This window comes from Oryctolagus cuniculus, chromosome 13, assembly GCF_964237555.1.
Source record: "Oryctolagus cuniculus chromosome 13, mOryCun1.1, whole genome shotgun sequence".
In the NCBI taxonomy this organism is placed as follows: Eukaryota; Metazoa; Chordata; class Mammalia; order Lagomorpha; family Leporidae; genus Oryctolagus; species Oryctolagus cuniculus.
The window spans coordinates 20,548,662-20,565,513 of record NC_091444.1 but is presented as its reverse complement, the minus strand read 5'-3'; the positions used below and the strand labels follow the sequence as shown (position 1 = coordinate 20,565,513).

The following is a 16,852-nucleotide window of genomic DNA, read 5'->3' as shown; positions in this document are numbered from 1 at the left end:
GGTTAGTACTTTAATCTTGCAAATAGTTTTTCAAGAAAGCATGGACTAAAATGAAAATTCAATCTGGTAGTTAAATTTTGTTTTGCTCTGTCTACTTTTTCCATTTTTCCCCCTTCATGCTTCTGTTCTCTGTTTTATTTGATTAAGAGAACAAGGAATCTTACTGTAATAAATGCACTTTAAAAACAATATTTTAAAAATGGAAAACCTCAAAAAATCTGCTATTAAAGTGAAGGCAAAGGATTTGTGTTGTGGTGCAGCAGATTAAACTACCATTTCTCAGTCCCGTATGCCCTGTCAGAGGGCTTCTTTGACATTAGTCCAGGCTTCTCCACTCTGACCCAGCTTCCTACTGATGTGCTTGGGAAGCACCAGTACATGGTTTCCTGCCACCCGACAGATAACCCAGAGGGAGGTATTGGCTCCTGGCTTTGGTCTGGCCCAGCCCTGGCTGTTGTGGGCATTTGGGGAGTAAACCAACAGGTGAAAATCTCTCTCTGTCACTCTGCGTTTCAAGTAAATTAGATAGATAGATAAATTGAGTATAAAAATATTATAGAAATATAGATTATTATAAAAAGTAAACTAAAGGTATGTGTATGAGGTGTATATTTGTTGCTTAATTCCTATAGACTCTGGCCATACAGACCATGTTTTTATTTGTTTACTTTTCTCCTCATCTCTCTCTCTCTCTCTCGTAACTATGGGTATATTATCCAGCCAAGTAGATTGTGAGCCCCTGAGGGTAGAGATTGTGTTGTACCCATCTTTGCAGTGCCTACCATAGTGTTTGTATGTAATAAGCAAATAAAGATCTCTCAGTTTCAAGGCTAGTAAGTATTAGAATGTTTTGCAATTGAATGCAATTTAATTCTCATTCAAAAGGGTATTTTTTTCCATAGAAAATACAGATTTGTGGGGCTGGCACTGTGGTGTTAGCAGGTAGAGCTGCCGCCTGCAGTGCTGGGCATCCCATATGAGCGCTGGTTTGAGTCCTGGCTGCTCCACTCCATGCTGTGTTCTGGTAAAGCTGTAAAAGGTGACCCAAGTCCTTGGGCCACTGCACCCATATGGGAGACTGAGAGGAGGCTCCTGGCTCCTGGCTTCAGATTGGCCCAGCTCCGGCCGTTGCAGTCATTTGGGGAGTGAACTAGGAGATGGAAGACTTCTGTCGCTTTGCCTCTGCCTCTCTGTAACTCTGCCTTTCAAATAAATAAATAAATATTTGAAAAAAAAAAAGAAAAGAGAGAATATACAGATTTGTATAGATTCACCCACATTCTACTATCTGGGCCTCTAAAAAAGAACAGCAGTGGGGCCAGTGTTGTGGTGCAACAGGTGAAGGTACCCACATCTCATATTGGAGCACCATTTTGAGTCCTGGCTACTCCACTTCTAACCCTGCTCCCTGTTAATTCGCCTGGGAAGCAATAGATGATGGCTGAAGTACATGAGTCCCTGCTACTCAACTGGGAGACCTGGAGGGAGTTTCTGGCTCTTGGCTTCAAGCTGACCCAGCCTGGCTCTTATGACCATTTGGGAGAATAGAAGTGGATAAAAGATCTCTCCTTCTTTCTCTCTCTATCTCTCCCTGTCACTGTCTTTCAAATAAATAAATAAACGAACAGTGGTATGCATTTGATAGATGATTAATTAGACTGGAATTGCATTCTATAGTAATATCCTAAATAATTATTTTCCTGTCCCCAAGAATGAGTCATATGCAACATTAAGAGACCAGAGTATCACTATGATATAGGAAGTAAATCTTTTTTAAAGAATTATCCATTTATTTGAGAGGTAGAGCTACAGAGAGACAGAGAGAAAGATCTTCCATCCACTGGTTCATTCCCCAAGTGGCCACAATGGCCAGGGCTGGGCTGATCCAAAGCCAAGAACCAGGAGATTCTTCTGGGTCTCCCACGTGGGTGCAGTGGCCCAAGCACTTAGGCTATCCTCTACTGCTTCCCCAGGCCATAGCAGGCAGCTGAATTGGAAGAGGAGCAGCCAGGACTGGAACCAGCACCCATATGGGACACCGGTGTCACAGGTGGAGACTTAGCCCACTATGCCACAACGCCAGTCCCAGTAAATTCTTTTTTAAAAAACGATTTTATTTATTAATTTGAAAGGGAGAGTGGCAAAGAGAGTGGGGCAGACAGATCTTGTGTCTTCTGGTTCACACCCGTCAGCTCCAGTGGCTGAGGCTGGGCCAGGCCAAAGGCTAAAGCCTGGAACTCCATTAAAGTCTTCCACATGCATGACAGGGGCCCAAGCACCCAAGCACGTGGGGCCATCTCCGCTGTCCTCCCTGGTACATCTTCAGGGATCTGGATCAGAAGCAGAACAGCCAGGACTGGAAGTGGAGTGCATATGGGATGCCGAGGTTGTGGGTGGCAGCCTAAACTGCTGTGCCACAAAGCCGGTCTCAAAGTAAGTTTTTTTTTTTTTTTTTTTTTTTTTTTTTTTTTTTTTTTTTTGACAGGCAGAGTGGACAGTGAGAGAGAGAGACAGAGAAAAGTCTTCCTTTGCCGCTGGTTCACCCTCCAATGGCCGCCGCGGCCAGCGCGCTGCAGCCGGCGCACTGCGCTGATCCGATGGCAGGAGCCAGGAGCCAGGTGCTTTTCCTGGTCTCCCATGGGGTGCAGGGCCCAAGCACCTGGGCCATCCTCCACTGCACTCCCGGGCCACAGCAGAGGGCTGGCCTGGAAGAGGGGCAACCGGGACAGAATCCGGCGCCCCGACCGGGACTAGAACCCAGTGTGCCGGCGCCGCTAGGCGGAGGATTAGCCTAGTGAGCCGCGGCGCCGGCCCACTTGGGTCATTTTTTAATGCTTTTCCAGGGCATAGCAGGGTGCGGGATCAGAAGTGGAGCAGCCGCGAGTGGAACCAGCACCCATATGGGATGTTGGTACTGCAGGCAGAGGCTTAACCTACTATACCACAGCTCCATCCCCAATTCTTAATATTCATTCATTCAACAAGTCTTTACTTGCTGTCTGATTCTGTCCTTAGACACACAATAGTAAACCACTCTTGTCCAACTAATAGATTATTAATTCCATATTGGTGCTACAAAGAAAAATTAGTGTTTTGTCATGTCCCTTGTAGAGGATTTTCTACAAATTGGTTACCTACTTAGCCACTAGCTGTCTTTGAAGGGGTGGGGTGGGTATAAGATTAAATGGCATTGATAGGATAGGAACCGAGATGCTCTGCTCACTCTGATAGTGCAGGGAATTGGCCCTGTCCCCTTCTGATGGGGTAGTGAAAGTTGTGTGTGGTTCACATGCAGTGGGTGTTCATAAAGATTACCGTGAGAGTTTCTTTCATCTCCGTGTGTTTCTTAGAGGTTACTCATGGAGAAGCCAGCAAGAAGAGTGTGGGGTGTGCGGGTGAATGCGGTGTGTTCCCTGACAATAGGAAGACATCAGGTGAATTTGCTCCTCCTTTAGGAAAGCAGTCAGCCTCTAGGGATGACTTTTGCTTTCTGTGTGGTCTGGGGAATCTGAGTGATGTCATTCATAATGAGACAATAGGGGGAGTCCATGGAAGATGCACGTTTTCTGTCCTGAGCCCAAGAGATGTGGTAGAGTCCCCTAGCAGGATGTGCAGTCAGCGTAGGCTGTTCCTGGGCTTGAACATCGAGTCAGTCCTTTGCCAGGTGAGGAGTTGTTGATCTTGGGAGTGCAGGAACTTGACATCTGAACAGAGGATGGACGTAGTGGTGGTTGAGGTATGTGCCTCTTGCTGGGAGCTATAAATCAGGCTCGCTAAGAAAGTTCCCTTGTGCGTAAAAATGTTCCTGCAAAGTCCAGACCGAAACTCTGAAGGAAACTTGGTCCGAGCCCGGGGACTGACCAGATCCCCTGTGGACCCTGGTTGAAGTGCCCGTCACGTGCGGTGCCAGTGGTCTGGGTGTGCTCCGCAGCCCTGTGGGAACCTTCTGACCGCGCTCTTTGGAGCTGGGCTATCTACACCGAGCCTCCGTTCCCTGGGGTGTTGTTCTCTGGGTGGGAGGCGGGGAGCAGGGCTTGAGGATCGTTGTGCTTTTCACTTGTCTAACCAAGTGATGCAGCAGAACCTCCCAAAGGAGGATGTCTGGGTTATGTATTCATAAAAGCCTTTGGTTTTTTAAAAATTTACATTTCTTTTTAAAAAGTGCTTTTATCCTCTTTCCTTTACTTGGGTATAAAAAATGTCTGATTTTAGCTTTGTCAGATTAAGAGCTTTAGTGCCTTATTATGTCAGACAGATGTCAGTTTCTCCCCCCCCCCCCCCCCCCCGCCTTTTCAGTCTGCATAATGGGGAGAGAATTTCCTAGGGATTTTTTTTTTTAATCAAGCCAACTTTCCAGAGCACGGACGTGAGGACTAAGGTCCTGTGACAAACGCAGCTGCTATAAGATTAGTTTCAGGAGAAGCTCCTGTTCAAATTAAGAGGGACAGTGACTGAACATGGAGTTTACTTTTTAGGACTATTCTGTGAAATATACTCTGGCCTTAGCCTTTAATGTTATGGAGAAATTAAGTGCAAGGAGGAATGTGGGGAGAGTGGCTAGTAGGAGGAAGTCCATCCTTAGCGTCTGCCATCCCAGAAACCTATTTCACTCTCCTGATGCAACAACTGGCCTTTTGCGTTGGTTCTTGTTTGATGGAGAGATGGTGAAGTCCTGCTGCTCCAACCTAGAAAAGTGGTTTTTAGGAGTGGGCGTTGTGTTGTAGGGTTGAGCCACAGCTTGGGACGCCACATCCCATATGTAGTGCCCGGGATTGAGTCTTGCCTGTGCTTACTGATAATGCAAACATGGGGAGGCAGCCAACAATGGCCCAAGTGCCTTGGTCCCTCCATGGGAGACCTAGATGGAGTTCTCAGCCCCTGGCCTTGGCCTGGCCTTGGCTGTTGTGGGCATTTGGGGAGTGAACCAACAGACAGAAGATCTGTCTCTGTCTGCCTGCTTTTCAAATAAATAAACTTTAAAAAAAAAAAAAAACAACAAGAGAAATGCCTTTTTTTCTTTTAAATAAAAAGAGTAGTTAGTGTGTGATAAAGAGGTGACTGTCCTTCGGTCCTTTCTCTCTCTATCTCTCTCTCACTAACTGCCTGTCAAAAAAAAAAAAAAAAAAAGAGGTGACGGTGTGTTTTCTAGCCCCGAGCAAACAGAAGGGGCCACTGCAGGTGGTACAAAATCTTCTTGATGAATGAACTTGATGGTCGCTGGCAATTTCCATCAGTGTGTCCTGTGCTGCAGTGTTTTGGGCTTCACTGCTTAGCCTTGTGGAGTTGGATTCCAAATCCGATCCAGACTTAGGTTAGTGCCCTGAACTCAGATTCCGAATGGGCAACAGTCAACCATTCCAGGGAGAGTGAAGAGATAACCAGTGATGTGCAGGGCTGGGTAGAGACAATGAAGGAACTGTTACTGTTCAAGTCCTAATATTACTGTCTGTGTTATATTTTCTCCTGCTGTTTTTTCTTGGCAAGTAAAATACTGTCTGCTGATCTCTTCCTCTAAGATCCAGAGTTGTGTGAGCTTTGCTAGGAATCCCGCTGGATCACTATATATACACACACACTATAAATATATTTTATATGTAAAATATAAATATATTGAAAATGTATGTATTTTTTCAAACCTACGTAAGTGTTGCCAGAACAGTACAGTACAGAGAACTCTCATCCTGCTTCCTACAGATTGCCCTGTTGCTAACATTTTAATGTATTTGCTCCATTAGCAACCTCCCGTATATATTATGTCCTGTCATTTTCTAAACCTTTGTGGAGCAAGATGCACATAGGTTGTCTCACCTCCTCCCAACACTCTTTGATGCATTTCTCCCAAACAAGGGCATGCTTCCACACAGCAGCATACAACGCTCCACACCAGCAAGTCACCATTGATTCAGTGCTGCCATCCAGGCCACAGGCCTCATTTCAAGGTTTGCCAGCCGCCCTAACAACGTTTTTTGCTTTTTGGTCCAGGATCCTATCTGGGAACACATGTCGTGTCTTTTCAGACTCGCTTCATCCAGAACACTTCCTTGCCTTTCCCTGGCCTTCCTGACTCAAAAGATTTAAAGAGTGGGGCCTTCTATTCTGTAGGGTGACCCTCCTCCTGGGCCTCAGGTCAAGAGTTCTTAGCAAGACTAGGTGCAGAAACATCAGGTCACAGAGCACACAACATCAGCTCCTCCCTGGAGATGTTGAGCTTGCTCACTAGTCATGTGGGTGTCTGCGGTCTCTCCACCTGCAGTTCACCGTTTTTTCTCTTTGCAGTTGATTAGTCTTTTGTAAGGAGGTGTTTTGAGATTTCACTGATATCCTGTTCCTCAAAAACCTTCCCTCCACAAGCATCCTTTGACAACGCCTACCTACCTCAATGGTGTTTGTTTTTTTTTTTTTTAAGTTTTTTTTTTTTTTTAATTTGAAAAGCAGAGCAACAGAGAAAATCTTCCATCTGCTGATTCACCCTCCAGATGTCTTGGTCACCTGGGTCTGGGTCAGGGTGAAGCCAGGAGTCTGCAGCTCCAACCAGATGTCGCTTGTGGGTGGCAGGAACCCAAGAACTTCAGCCATCACCTGCCGCCTCCCAGAGTGTGCATGCATAGGAAGCCTGATTGTAGACAGAGTCAGGACTTGATCCCAGGCACACATAGGGGATGTCGATGTCCCAAGGGCGTCTTAACCTACCGCTCCACAAGGTCCACCTTAGTGGGTTTTGTATCCTTTGTTCCTTCTGTATTTAGTAGTTGGTATTCTGCTGTAAAAAAGAGCCTCCCAGGGCCAGCATCGGGGTAAGCCTGTGATGCCAGCGTCCCATATGAGTGCTGGTTCAAATCCTGGCTACTCCTCTTCCAATCCAGCTCCCTGCCAGTGCTCTTGGGAAAGCAGCAGAAGATGGTCAGAGTATTTGGGCCTCTGCCACCTATGTGGGAGACCCTGATGGAGTTCCAGACTGTTGCAACCATTTGGGGAGTGAACCAGTAGATGGAAAATCTCTCTTTCTATGTCTCTCTATCTCTTTGTAACTCTATCTTTCAAATAAGTAAATAAATCTTCAAAAAGAAGAACATGCCTTCTTTTTCTTTTAATTATTTATGTCAATGCAGGCTTTTGAGTTTTTTCAATATGCTGTAATCTCTTACTATCATTTTTTTATTTTTATGCTTAAATTGTCCCCGGTTTGGTAAGTGAGTCCCTCTGAAAGCTGCTTCTTTTGTCTTTCTGACATGTCCCCACCTTTGGAACTTTCTTAATGGTTCCAAGCTATTATCCAGAGCCTTCCAACTGACAGAATCTGAGCATGGAGTTGGCTTCCTTTGAGGAATCGCTTCCGTCTCTGCATCCCAATAAATTACAGCCTCAGCTGCCAGCTGCGTTTCTGTTCCCCTGTAGCATGACCAGCCCCAGGAGCAGTTTCACCCAGAAAGGAACTTGTCAGCAGGCTGCTGAGTGCCCTCATTCCGTGTGGCTCCTGGTGGCATCAGCCTCTAGAAAGGCTGCCTCATCCCCAGGGGTCGGGACAGTCCACCCTTGAAGACATGACCACCGGCCAGGAGACCTGTAGACCTTCAGCTTCCTATGAGAGCTTTTGGTCGGTGAGTGCGATGCAGTCTCTAATCGCCAATCACTGTCCCTTTTGGCTGCATAACGGTGTTCTGGTCAATGATGACCATATATATGACCATGATCCCCAAAGATTGTATTGCCTGATGGCATTGTCGCTGTTTGTGTTCATTCCTTGATGTTTGTATAGTGACAAAACTACTGAACAACACATTTATCAGCACTTTCCCCCTCATTAAGTGACTGTGCCTTGTATTCCTTGGTCCCAAGATTCTGAAACCCTCAGTGTGTGTTTTCCTTAAACAGTGGTGCCTTCTGTGTCACTGGAAATCTTTTAAATTTAGCTGGAGGTCCCCGAGCTTGTTTGAGAATGATGTTTCTTGGTTAGAATTTTTTTTTCTTTTCACTCCTGGATAGCTCAATACTCTAAAGCTTGCAGAAGAATTGATTGTGGTAGAACGACTATATTGCATTCCTTTCTCAGCTTAGGGTTTGTCCTTTTCTCTGCTTTTGGTGTATACAGTTATTGGAAATGCAGTATTTGTGTCACTGGTTGCTTCACTTTGCTATAAAACCCTTTGCATTTCACTCACTTTCAGAGAGGACTTAAGAAAAATTGCCATAAAAGCATATATTCTAGGAAATTCAGTCTTAAAAGCAACCAAAGTTAAAAAAGCACCCAAGCAAGGAAATCATGGGTGCCAAGAGCGGGGATCGCAGTTGTCACTCTGTGGAGACCTGGTTTAAGCCTGAAATCCTTGTCAACATGAGTTTGTAGGGGTGGAAAAGACGACAGTCACAGCTGAACCTCCTACAACAAAAGAGAGAAAAAAGTGTAACTGATGTATTTAATCAAAGTTTTGCCTGACACAGGAGCCATCAGAAATGAACACACAAAGACTTGTACTTAAGTTTGATAAAGACCAGATAGGTGCATGAAAACGTGACTGCACAAAAATAAAGGAGCATCCAGTAACACGTGGAGAGGGAGACCCGGCGAGGCCTGTGTTCTTCTTGTCTGTGTAGCTTCCCTTCCCCCCAGGTGCGGGACAGAAACCCTCAGGAATGAGAGCCTTTAAAAGGAGAAGGGAGAGAGTGACCTTTCTAGGTTTTGCGGCTTCCTGTGAGACTGGGGAGTTCTCCTTTGCAGGAACCACACAGAGGAGGAGGAATTCTGGTTTCTGTGATTCACTTCGGGGCAGGGCGGGGCGGGCGGACAGGAGGGCAGGAGAGAGACTGCTTTGAGAGCCTAGGGTCTCCTTCAGCTCACGGTGCCCAGCATACCAAAGTGGCATACTGTGGGATACTATTTTTTTGGGCCCCAACAAGTTGCAGTAGTATAATAAGGCAAAGGTGTGGCACTCCATTTCACTTACTCTGTACAGTGCCTTCTCTGCTTTGGCCATGGCCTGCACCTTACTCTGGCCTGCAGTCACCTCTCACAAGTATATATATTTGGGGTGGAAAACTGCAAGAAGGAGAATGTATTAGTACAAAGCCGTTGCCGTGACTGCACAAACAATTTAAATAAAGTGTCTTTCCTAGCAGATCCGAGGCATTCCTTCCCTCCCAGATTCCTTTTTCAGAATGGTCTTAACTTCAAACCCGATCAGTAATACACACCTGCTGATAAGAGGAGCACTAAGAATTCCTCTGAAAAACACCCATGGCTTCTCTTGGAAAAGAGACTCTAGAGATCTTAGGTAGGTTAACAATAACACTTTTTCCCAGGTGCATACCAGCTAGTGGTACTACGGAATTTTTCTCCTTAGACTTTATTCCTCTTAGGTTGGAATAGCTTTCAATTGGAGTTCTACAGTTCCCAAATTGTGTTTGGCCTCAGATTGGGAAGCAATGTGGTAGGGCAAGCTTGCCTCCTTCCAGGTATTAACCTGGCCCTGCTGGGAGAGGTATCACTTCGGCACAGCCTGTGTTGTGTCTGCGTAGATAGATGAAGACACTTGTTTTGCTTTTTAAGTTTCTTTTTCCTCATGTATACAGGCAGAAATTATTGTCAGAGTCATGAGCATTGAGATGAGGCAAATGAAGTGATCGGTGTACAGAACAGGCTCCAGTAAACATTACCTTAAACAAGTAAAATGGTTAAATGGTTGCTCCTTAAGTTGCTCTTCTCTTAGTTTGAAACCTTTGTTGAGAAGTAACCCCACTCAAAATAATCTGTATTTAAGAACAACCTCCAAGGCGGGGGGGGGGGGGGGGGCTTAGTTTGAACTCAAGACAATTTGATTTGAATTTTCCTGCAGCCAGAGTTGGCAGGGTTAATGCGCACCCGCTGAGAAGCCATGCGGCTACCTTCTGGCAGCCCATATGCAGATGCTGCTGTATTAATTACCAAAGAAAACCTGATTAACTCAGAAGTCCTTTAACTGTCAGGGAGGCAGCTGCTCCAGCTTGGGAACAGGTTTTCCTCCTCCCTCCTACCGTCAGGCTGCAGCTTTTCATCTCTTCTTTAGAGGACCTCTACGACTGCACAGTTGGCTCTCTCAGCCCCTGACCACTTCAGTCAACTCTCTGATCTGTAGTTATAGTGGTCCAGAGCATGGGTTGCATAATTAATTTAATATATAATTTAAAATAAAAACAAGCAAACAGCATCACATCATTATTCTCTCAACAGTTAAAACTGACAGTATCCTAGGATTTTAGAATTGGAATGGATGTTACAGATGATCTCAGTTTACAGATGAGCGACTCCAGGCTCAGAATGGTGAAGGATGGAGCGGATCGCCAAGGTCACCCAGCTTGTCAGTGGTGCAGCCAGCCATCAGGGTCTGCCCTGCACGCTAGTCCTGCTCTCGCTTCGGTGTTGTGCTCCTCATCACCGGGCCATGTGCCCAGAGAAACAAGAAGTCACACTGCTACTTTGAGCTCCATTTCTCTCTCCATGCCTTTGTTCAAATCTAGAAGACAAGTCAGATATCAGTTAGAAACCTGAAGACTGGTGGTAGATGCAGAGGGCTTGGGTGGCGATGTATGGAAAAGCAGAGATACCGATATCCATATCAGAGACCTTTCTTGAGCCCAATAGGTTGCACAGAGAACCCTAGCGTAGTTTCTGGAAACTGGGCTCAACTTCAGCCTCCTTTTTTGTCACACTGGTTGTTGGTTGTTTTGACAATAGCAGGTTTATTTGTCGGGACTTTTTGGAGGAGGGGTGGAGAGGGGAAGGTGATAATTTGGATCAGATGAATAATGGGGTGTGTCTGCTGCGGTTTTGGCTGATGCAGCGTGTTTTATTGGCTTTCCTGTAGTTGACACTTTGTCTCAGAGGTGTTGAGTCTTCTTCCCCGTGTCCTGAAAAGTGGCTTTAGTTGCCACTTTTTTTCTATTATCTATTCTCTATTCTATTATCTTCACTCTATTATCTGTTCTCTTAGTAGAGGCAGTAACAAAGTTCATTTAGGTTTTTTTTTTTTTTTTTTTAAGATTTATTTATTTATTTGAAGTGCGGAGTTACAGAGAGGCAGAGAGAGAGAGAGGTCCTCCATCTGCTGGTTCACTCCCCAGATGGCCGAAGCGGCTGGAGCTGCATCTGAAGGCAGGAGCCAGGAGCTTCCTCCAGGTCTCCCATGTGGGTGCAGGGGCCCAAGCACTTGGGCCATCTTCTACTGATTTCCCAGGTCATAGCAGAGGGCTGTATAGGAAGTGGAGCAGCCAGGACTTGAACCGGTGCCCATATGGGATACAGCTTTACCCACTATGCCACAGTGAGGCCCCTGGCTTGTTTTTATTATTATGAAACAACCTTTATTCTAGGAATTGAGAGATTAGTGTGAATTTATACTGAGACATTTATGTGAGACTCTCAGGAGAACCAGGGAAAGAGGAAAGTTGGAAGGTGTGTATGAGAGTGAAGAGTCCCGCCAGCTTCCTGTTCCAGCTGACAGTGCCAGTTCAGTTCTGCAAGGGGAACAGGGGATCTGTGTTATTTTGTCCACATGTGCTGTCCATGTTGACACTGAGGAGGTTTTCAGGAGTGATAGTTGGCCTTCAATTGTTCATCGTGATACTGGACTTCTCAAAATGCTGAATGGGTTTGCTGATGACTTCCTGTACACAACTCTGTATAATGACTCTGTATAATGAATGGATTGTTTTTTAAAAAAAAACAAAAAGATACTTTGGAGCCAGCCCTGTGGGGTAATAGGTTAAGCCTCTGCCTGCGGCACTGGCATCCCATATGGGCACCAGTTCAAGTCCCAGCTGCTCCACTTCTGATCTAGCTCCCAGCTAATGGCCTGGGAAAGCACACGTGGGAGACCCAGAAGAAACTCCTGGTTTCTAGCTTCTGATCGGCACATCTCTGGCTGTTGTGGCCATTTGGGGAGTGAACCAGCAGATGGAAGACCTCTCTGTGTCTTAAAAATCTTTAAAAAAAAAAAAGATTTATTTATGTATTTACTTATTCTAAAAGCAGAGTGACAGAAAGAGGGAAAGACAGAGATCTTCCACCATCGCTTCACTCCCCTAATGCCCTCAACAACCAGGGCTTGGCCAGGATGAAGCCAGGAGCCAGGAGCTCCATCTGGATTGACAAGGGTGGCAGGGGCCCAAGTGCTTGGGCCCTCATCCGCTGCCTTCTAACAGCAGCAGCAGCAGCAGCAGGACTGAATCCCAGGCATTCCAATGTGGGATGCCGGTGTCCCAAGTGGTGCCTTAGCCCACTGTGCCACAAGGCTGTTCTTCCTAGTTTAATAATTATAAACAGATAATCAGAAGAAATCGTGGTAAGAATAGTCTAATTGTAAGCAAGGTATGAAGGGACTCAAGACTAGCCCATTGCTATGTGCTCAGTGATCAGATACACAGGCAGTTGGCTGTGTCCCCTTACTTTTTGATTGTGGGCCAAAGATTAGGCAGTAGTCGGATATTTTGTGCTTGGTAAGTACCTCTCACAGGTGATGCACTCAGCTAATGCTCTTTGCTGTTTCAGAGGAGCCCATCTCTTTGACGGGAGAGTGATTTCCTTGTTTCAGTGTCTGGTGTCACTGATGTATATGTGCAGGCCAGGTGGTGTCCTTACAAACACATAGGAAAGGCAGTGCCCCAGCGAAATGTGCAGAGGGCCTGGGTGAACAAGATCTCTAACTTTTCGGATGGTTCTGTGTGTGGAAGAGAAGGAAGCTTGAGGATTTGAAATAGTAGGTACAGCCTCTCCTGCTTCAATTATGCCAACAAAATACACAGCCTACAGATGGTGTCATGGAGCTTATGGTTAGGTGACTAAAGGGAGTGCTATTCAGTCAGTTCAATTATGATGTTTGCATTTGGCTCAAAGACTGACCTTCGTACAGCCAAGAATTGCGTGTCTGAGCCTCTCTGAACACTGGTGAGGGCTGCCTGGATCTTACAAGTGGAGAAGAGGGGAGTGATCTAGTTCAGACTCTGAGAGTGGCACTGAACGAGTCTGGTTCTTCTCAAGCAGAGGCTCTCATACCTGGGGAGCTTTTTGTTCTCTCTTGAACACTGTTTGAACCTGTTTAGGGACGGCATCCATGTGGATTAGTGGTGGGTGTCCTGGAAGGAGAGTATTTCCGAGATAGATGACATCTCTTCCTGGATTTGCCTGGATTTTATCCTAACAGGCAGCTCTTCCCCTTTGTCTCTCCCGGGGTCTTTTTACCGGTAAATGGAAGGATATGACTTGATTGCTAGGCATTGATCTTAATCGGGCTCCTGATTTTGTAAGAAAACAGATTACTTGGCAGCTGGATTGCTGTCACCGGCTATCAGAGAGATGAACTAGAAGACATTCTAAAGTTCATGCAGACTCGAATCGCTTTTCATTTCATCGTGTGTGTGTGTGTGTGTGTGTACACAGATTAGTTCATGCAGTTATAAAATGTCATAAGTGAGAAAAGTAACAAGGAAAAACTGCATAAGTAGAGAAATTTAATGGGCCACGTATGTTCAAGTAGTAGTTGTCCATGGAAAAGGTTTTAATTTTCACTTTTGAGGTATAGTTTGCTATTGGACTGTGTCCTAGTTAGTGTGTTGCCTTCTGGCTTTGTCATTTTAACGATCTTGTGTTTGTGAATTGGGTCCTCCTAAATTCCTTAGGCTGTTCCTCCCCTGGATGAAAAAGGGGGTGGTGAGAGATCACGTCATTGCCATCTTTCTGGATTAAAAAAAAAAAAAAGGTGGCTCACTGGAGAGATGCTAGGAGGGGGATTCTGTTTGATGGGATATTTTCCTGTATCTCCTTCAACTGAGAGTCTCCTGGAATCTCTCATCTAGAACCCTGACATCCTGATGGGGTCTCAGTGTGAGTCTCTTGAAACTCTCCTCACTGTTCTCTCTCTACTTCTTTTCTCCTTCTCCCCCTCTCCCCTGCCCCAAGCAGGCCAGCTCAGCTGCATTTCCTTCCCGCCTAAGGAAGAAAAGTACCTGCAGCAGATCGTGGACTGCCTCCCTTGCATACTGATCCTGGGCCAGGACTGTCATGTGAAGCGCCAACTGTTGAACTTGCTGCTGGGGGTGCAGGTGCTTCCCACTGCCAAGCTGGGCAGTAAAGAGAGCTGCAAGCTACGGCGCCTCCGCTTCACCTATGGGACTCAGACCCGGGTCAGCCTGGCACTCCCTGGACATTATGAACTAGTGCACACGCTGGCTGCTCACAAGGGCACCTGGGAGACCATCCCCGAGGAGGACCTGGAGGTCCACGAGGACAGTGAGGATGCCGCTCACGTTTTAGCCGAACTGGAGGTGACGATGCACCATGCTCTCTTACAGGTACCAATCCCGTGCTTACTCACCAGCTGTGCACACAGGCACCAGCTTGCCTTTTGTTTTGACTTTCTCAAAAAGTAGTTTGGTGACACACACTCTGGGGTCTGAGCAGAAGCAGGTGGAGTCAGAAGTCATAATCTAGAAAGCTGGAAAGTGGACAAGGCCGCAGCAGCGCCACCCTGCCCCTGTGTATGAGCCGCGAAGCCCTGAGAGACGTGCTTGTCTCCTTGCCACCTTCCCTCTCGTTCTAACGGGAAAGGAGTGTGTGGTACTTGCATCATCTTGGTAAGCTTTTACAGAAGAGTTCCCATCCGTGTTAGAAATCCTTCTTTATTTCTTCGTAGGAAGATGTTGCTGGGACTGTCTCCAGCTACCCGTTTCTAATTAAGGGTCTCTTAGAATGGAGATCAAGTGAAGAATTGGGGAGTTTTTTCCTTCGTGGTAGCTATTTATTTACTAAACAGGACAGATCATTTCTTTGGAGGGAACTGGGGAGAGTGAGGGTGTGTCCAGCTCGATGTAAGGAGACAGGAAGAGTCCATCATTTGGAGATTATTTTCTCTGCCCTCTTACAGTGAGAGCACAAATGCTGTGGCATCGCCCAAGGTCACAGTGCCTGTCGGGCTCGCTTCTTCACTCAGGGAGGCCTCCTCGCTCGTCTGGGCTTCCTTCCTACTGGGCAGCTAGGACCAGGCTATGTAATTAGACCGCATGGGGATCAGCAAAGGACGTGACGGTGTCAGATCGGGAGTAGGCAGGAGAAGAATGGAGACATGCTCAGAACACAGAGTTCCTCACCCTGCTTAGCTGTGCCAGGAAGGGCCGGCTGACCTGGAGGACTTGGCCTGTCACCCAGTGAGTCCTTTGCATTGAGTCATGGCCTGTGACACCCTGTAGGCAGAAGCTCTCGTCTCATTTCCCCCACAGCCCATGTTTCTTTTACCTTTGTTCATCCTCAGGGGACTGTGTGATGAGCCCCCTTTTCCCTTGGCTGAGTTTTGGGGGTGGGTTTCACACGAGGAGCTCACCCTTAGCTCCAGTGCGTGGGTAACAGTGACAGTAGCCCTGGCGGTTGTTCTTGTTGATTGGCTGAGGTCCGTGTGGTCAGCCTCTCCCACAAGGATTTGGTCCGCACAGTCTCTGTAGTGTTCTGCCCTAGTTATTTCCTTCACACTTCCAGCAGTGCAGCGGCTTTCACGTTTCTGAGATTTTAAGATGTGAGAAATACTTGCGTGTTTTCAGTCCTGCCGTTTGCCTGTGGATGGACCTGAAAGACATCGTGCTAAGTGAGATAAGCCAGACGCAGAAAGACGAGTTGTGCAGGATCTCACACATGGAATCCGAGAACACGTGGAATGTTCAGAGATAGCAGATCAAGCAGTGGTTGCCGGGAGAGAGGGAGGGAGATGTAGGTCAGTGGATAAAAAATAGCTATGTAGGGTGAACAAGGCTGGAGATGCAGTGTTCTCCATGAGGACTGTAGTTAATAACGCTGTGTTATATTAAGGGTCTCGGCTTATATTTTAGCTGTTTTTATCAGAGAAAAAGTAACTAAGTAAGATGACAGATATGTTAACTTGCTTCACCACAGTAACCATTTCACTATCTTGTGTCCATAACATCATGTTGTAATCCTGAAATGCACAGAATACAACTTATTCTTTAAGAAAGAGAAATATCTGGGGTCGGTGCTGTGGCACAGCTGGTTAATGCCCTGACCTGGAACGCCGGCATCCCATATGGGTGCCAGTTCGAGACCCGGCTGCTCCACTTCTAATCCAGCTCTCTGCGATGGCCTGGGGAAGCAGTGGAAGATGGCCCAAGTCTTTGGGCCTCTACACCCATGTGGGGGACCTAGAAGAAGCTCCTGGCTCCTGGCTTTGGTTCAGTGCAGATCCGGCCGTTGTGGACAACGGGGGACAACTGGGGAGTGAACCAGTGGATGGAAGACCCTCTCTCTCTCTGCTTCTCCTTCTCTCTCTGTGTAACTCTGACTTTCAAATAAATAAATAAATCTGAAAGAAATAAAGAAAGAAAAAGAGAAAAAGAGAGAGAGAGAGAGAGAGAGAGAGAGAGACGTCTGCACCATGGCATAATGGGTAAAGCCACCGCCTGCAGTGGTGGGCATCCCATGTGGGTGCCAGTTCGAGTCCCGGCTGCTCCACTTCCAATCAGGATCTCTACTATGGCCTGGGAAAGCAGTGGGTCCCTGCACCCACGTGAGAGACCCAGAGGAAGCTCCTGGCTCCTGGCTTCGCATTGGCGCAGCTCCAGCCGTTGCATCCAACTGGGGAGTGAACCAGCGGAAGGAAGACTTCTCTCTCTCTCTCTGCCTTTCCTTCTCTCTCTGTGTAACTCTGACTTTCAAGTAAATAAATAAATCTTTAAAACAAAAGAGAGAGAGAGAAATGTTTTTCTCAGGCCTGAGCTGTGGAGCACCGAGTGAGCTGCTGCCTGTGACACCGGCATCCCATGTGGGTGCCAGGTTCAGTCCTGGCTGCTCTGCTTCTGATCCAGCTGTCTGCTGATGTGCCTG

The 16,852-nt window shown here is 46.7% G+C and overlaps 1 protein-coding gene across 2 annotated transcripts in view; it reads left to right on the top strand.

The window, feature by feature from the left end:
* DSTYK (dual serine/threonine and tyrosine protein kinase) overlaps positions 1–16,852 on the top strand; it is a 61,378-nt gene that overhangs the window by 7,963 nt on the left and 36,563 nt on the right. Inside the window, exon 2 of one of the 2 annotated variants that reach the window (XM_002717566.5) lies at positions 13,931–14,319. In XM_002717566.5, coding sequence (XP_002717612.1) covers positions 13,931–14,319 — 389 coding nt within the window. Of the gene's footprint in view, positions 1–13,927; positions 14,320–16,852 lie in introns of both variants that reach the window. The other variant, XM_008268524.4, reaches the window with a different exon arrangement.